Source organism: Oratosquilla oratoria, chromosome 14 (assembly GCF_046742065.1).
Source record: "Oratosquilla oratoria isolate Oo_2021 chromosome 14, ASM4674206v1, whole genome shotgun sequence".
Classification (NCBI taxonomy): domain Eukaryota; kingdom Metazoa; phylum Arthropoda; class Malacostraca; order Stomatopoda; family Squillidae; genus Oratosquilla; species Oratosquilla oratoria.
In genome coordinates, this window is record NC_134790.1 from 49,855,831 (window position 1) to 49,859,613 (window position 3,783).

At 36.3% G+C, this 3,783-nt stretch overlaps 1 protein-coding gene across 1 annotated transcript; it reads left to right on the plus strand.

The window, feature by feature from the left end:
• The first annotated feature begins 266 nt into the window (after positions 1 to 266).
• On the plus strand, positions 267 to 3,399 carry LOC143032654 (uncharacterized). The gene is made up of 4 exons (XM_076197533.1): positions 267 to 1,017; positions 1,571 to 1,757; positions 2,046 to 2,587; positions 2,702 to 3,399. The coding sequence occupies exons 1-4, from the start codon at positions 267 to 269 to the stop codon at positions 3,397 to 3,399; spliced, it is 2,178 nt and encodes a 725-aa protein (XP_076053648.1).
• Positions 3,400 to 3,783: the final 384 nt, after the last annotated feature.

Here is a 3,783-nt window from a genome sequence, read left to right on the forward strand (position 1 = left end):
GCGTCTGAACCTTGGGAGGTAGTGCATGCAGAGAAGGTAGGAGATCCGTATGCAGTGAGAACACGTTTAGTATGTGTACTGTGTGGAAGAAAAATTGACAATGCTTAAGAAGTTGCTGTGAATAACATAAAGGTCTATGGTAATTATTTAGCGAGGAAATATTCGAGTCTTATAATAGAAAATTTGTGGATTCATCATTGAATTCGGTAGAACCTAGCATAGAAGATAAAATATGGTTGCAATTTGTCGAGTCTGGTTGTAAGCAAATGATTAATGGAAAGTATGAGATTTCCTTACCAATGAGAGAGAAGTCGATGATAGTTCCTTATAGTGAACCTATGGCGTTTGAAAGACTCCAGCGGTTAAAGCGTAATTTCAAGGATGATGAATATTATAAGCAGTATAAGCAGTTTATGATTAATTTACTAGATAAAGGGTACGCCGAAGAAGCTCCTAAGTGTGATGTGAAGAATCAACAAGCATGGTACATCTCACATTTTGGAGTACGTCATCCTGCTAAAAGGGATAAAGTACGTGTGGTATTTGATTGTGCAGCCCGTATGAATGACTTGTCCTTAAATGATCTGTTGCGACAAGGACCTGATATAAGTAATCTTCTGTTAGGTGTCCTTTTGAGATTTAGACTAAGACAATATGCATGTACTGCTGATATAGAGACTATGTATTATCAAATCAAAGTGCCTGAAAGTGATAGAGATTATTTACGTTTTTTGTGGTGGAAAGATGGAAAAATAGGAGGTGATATAGTTAAATTACGAATGACTTCTCATCCATTTGGCGCTAGTTGCTCACCTAGTACTGGGAATTATGATCTAAAACGAGTTGTACAAGATTACGGCAGTCAGTTTCACACATCAGTAAGCGAGATAGTTCTCAACAATTTCTATATAGATGATCTTTTGGTGTCATCCGATGACATTGATGACTTGATTGACAGTAGTGCTAATGTGATAGATCTTTGTAGCAAAGGTGGATTCAATTTGACAAAGTTCAATAGTAATTCCTTTAAAGTTCTGAATAGATTACCAAAGGAAAAATGAAGTGATAGTTTAGAAAAATTAAAGATAAAGACGTAGAAAGAAAGACATTGGGACTAAATTGATCTCTTGGGAAAGACAAAATAAGTACATCACTCAACGTTGATGAGGTACCTATGACTAAGAGAGAATTATTAGCTGTAACTGGTAAAGTTTACGACCCATGGGGAATGTTAGCAACAGTTGTTCTTGAAGGAAGAATATTGTTATAAATCTTATTTAGAAACGGTATTGGATGGGATTGCACTTTGAGTGAAAAGTGCAATGGATGTCAAGGTTGAATAGGTTCAAACTGTTTAGTATTGATCGTTGTAAGAAGAAAGGTATAAAATCAATAGTAGAGTCAATTCAGTGTCACATATTTTGTGACTATAGCAAATTAGCGTATGATTCAGTGGCATATCTAAGATATAAACATATTGATGGTAAGATCCAATGTAGATTCATTTTGGGAAAGGCTAAAGTAGCTCCTCTGAAATCAATTACTAAACCAAGATTTGAATTGGTTGCAGCCACGCTTGCCAGCAAATTAAAGAGTGTGATGGTGAGAGAATTACCTCTACAGATAAGTCAAATTTGTATATGGGCAGATTCAACTATAGTGTTAAGATACTTGAATAATGATCACATAAGATTTAAGACTTTTGTAGCTAATCGAGTGTCTCAGAGTAGAGATAATTCTGAGGATGTTTGTTGGATGTATGTGGCAAGCAAGGATAATCCTGCAGATGATGATACCAGCGGTAGACAAACGAGTTGATGGTCTGAAGGACCTGCTTTCTTGTCCCAAAATGAAGAAGGCTGGCCAGTCCAACCACAGATAAGCAAGGAAGATTTTTCTAATCTTGAAATCAAGAAGATCTTTAGAGTTGAAGTAGAACCAAAGTAGACTGACACAGTTGATCCTGTAATGTTACGACTAGTGTGCCATGATTCTTTATGGTTTAAATTGATTAGAACATGTACCTATCTTATATTATTTTTCAGATATTTGCAAAAACAAAAGGTGTTAATTGCTGAACTTAATGTTCAATTAATGGATGTTGCGGAAGAAAGAGTAATCAAATTTGTGCAGATCTGCTTACCAAAAAATGAAACTATTAATCTTTCCAGCTCTATAAGGAAACTTAAACCGATGTTGCTGAATGGTATACTGAGGGTAGGAGGTAGACTAGTTAACTCAGAATTGCCCTTGGATATGAAACATCCAATTATTCTTCCCCATGAACATCATATGACTAGTTTAATCATTCAACATTATCACATGAGAGTAGGAAACATAGGAAGGCAAGCTATGTTGAACCAATTGAGACAGAAATATTGGGTAATTAAGGGTAATTCAGCTGTGAGGAAAGTACTGTCTAAATGTGTTCCTTGTAGACGTTTCATGAGTCCAACAATCACCCAAGAGATGGCACCTTTGCCTGTAGACAGAGCAAATGTAAATCAGAAACCATTTTTTGTGACTGGAGTAGATTGCTTTGGGCCATTCTTTGTGAAAAGAGCACGATCTCAAATCAAGAGATATGGTATATTATTTACATGCCTATCCGTTAAAGCTATACATCTTGAAGTTTTACATGATTTGACGGCAGAGAGTGTGATAAATGCATTTATCAGGTTTGTATCCTGACGGGGTACAGTTAGTAAATTGATTAGTGATCACGGCACAAACTTCATTGGAGCATCTAAGGTATTGAAAGACAATTTTACTATGCGTCAAATTGGTACTGAATTAGCCAAAAGAGGTGTGGACTGGTTATTCAATCCTCCTGGAGGTTCTCATCATGGTGGTGTTTTTGAAAGGATGATAGGTGCATTCAGAAGAGTTTGGGAAGTTGTGATAGGTTCACAGACTTTGCCCGATGATAGTTTGAGTACATATTTTTCCGAGGTTGAAAATACGATTAATAGTTGTCCTCTAACTGTAATATCGAGTGATGTAAACGATTTGTGTCCTATCACCCCTAATTCTTTATTTAATTTGGATACTTCTGTAGTTACACTTGAAAGTCAGAAAATAATCTGCGAGAGCAGAAAGAAATGGAGACAGGTACAATATTTAGCCAAGGAGTTTTGGCGAAGGTGGCAAAAGGAGTACTTGCCTTGTCTGCAGGAACGCCAAAAGTGGCTTAAGATAAATAGAGATCTCAAGGAGGGAGATGATGTCTTAATGGTAGAAAATAATACACCACGTAGTCACTGGCTATTAGCAAAGGTTGTGAGAGTGATTGAGAGTAAAGATGGGCTAATAAGACAGGTGGAAATAGCACGTGGTAAAAAACTTTATAAGCGACCTATTTCTAAATTTATACTGTTATTAGAAGGTGATTCAGAATAGAACTCTGTGACTCCCGTCAGTGGTTTCGTGATCCTAGGGGATCACAAGGGGGAGTGTGTGAGTGCCAATTGCCCGATATATGGAACTGTCTTGATGTATTGATATTTTACAGGTAAACTGTATGAGATACAAAAATAATTACGAATCACGGCATATGACATTTGATCTAAGTATGTACTGAGTACCGATTGCACAATGTTGGAATTGTTATAATGTGTTGAGATGATATACATGTGAGAATATATATCAAAACTAACTATGAATCACGGCATATGACATTTGATTTAAGTATGTACTGAGTGACAATTGCTCAATGTTTGGAATTGTGAGAATGTATCGATAATATACATACGAAATTGTATGAGGTACAAACCACTGCAGCTT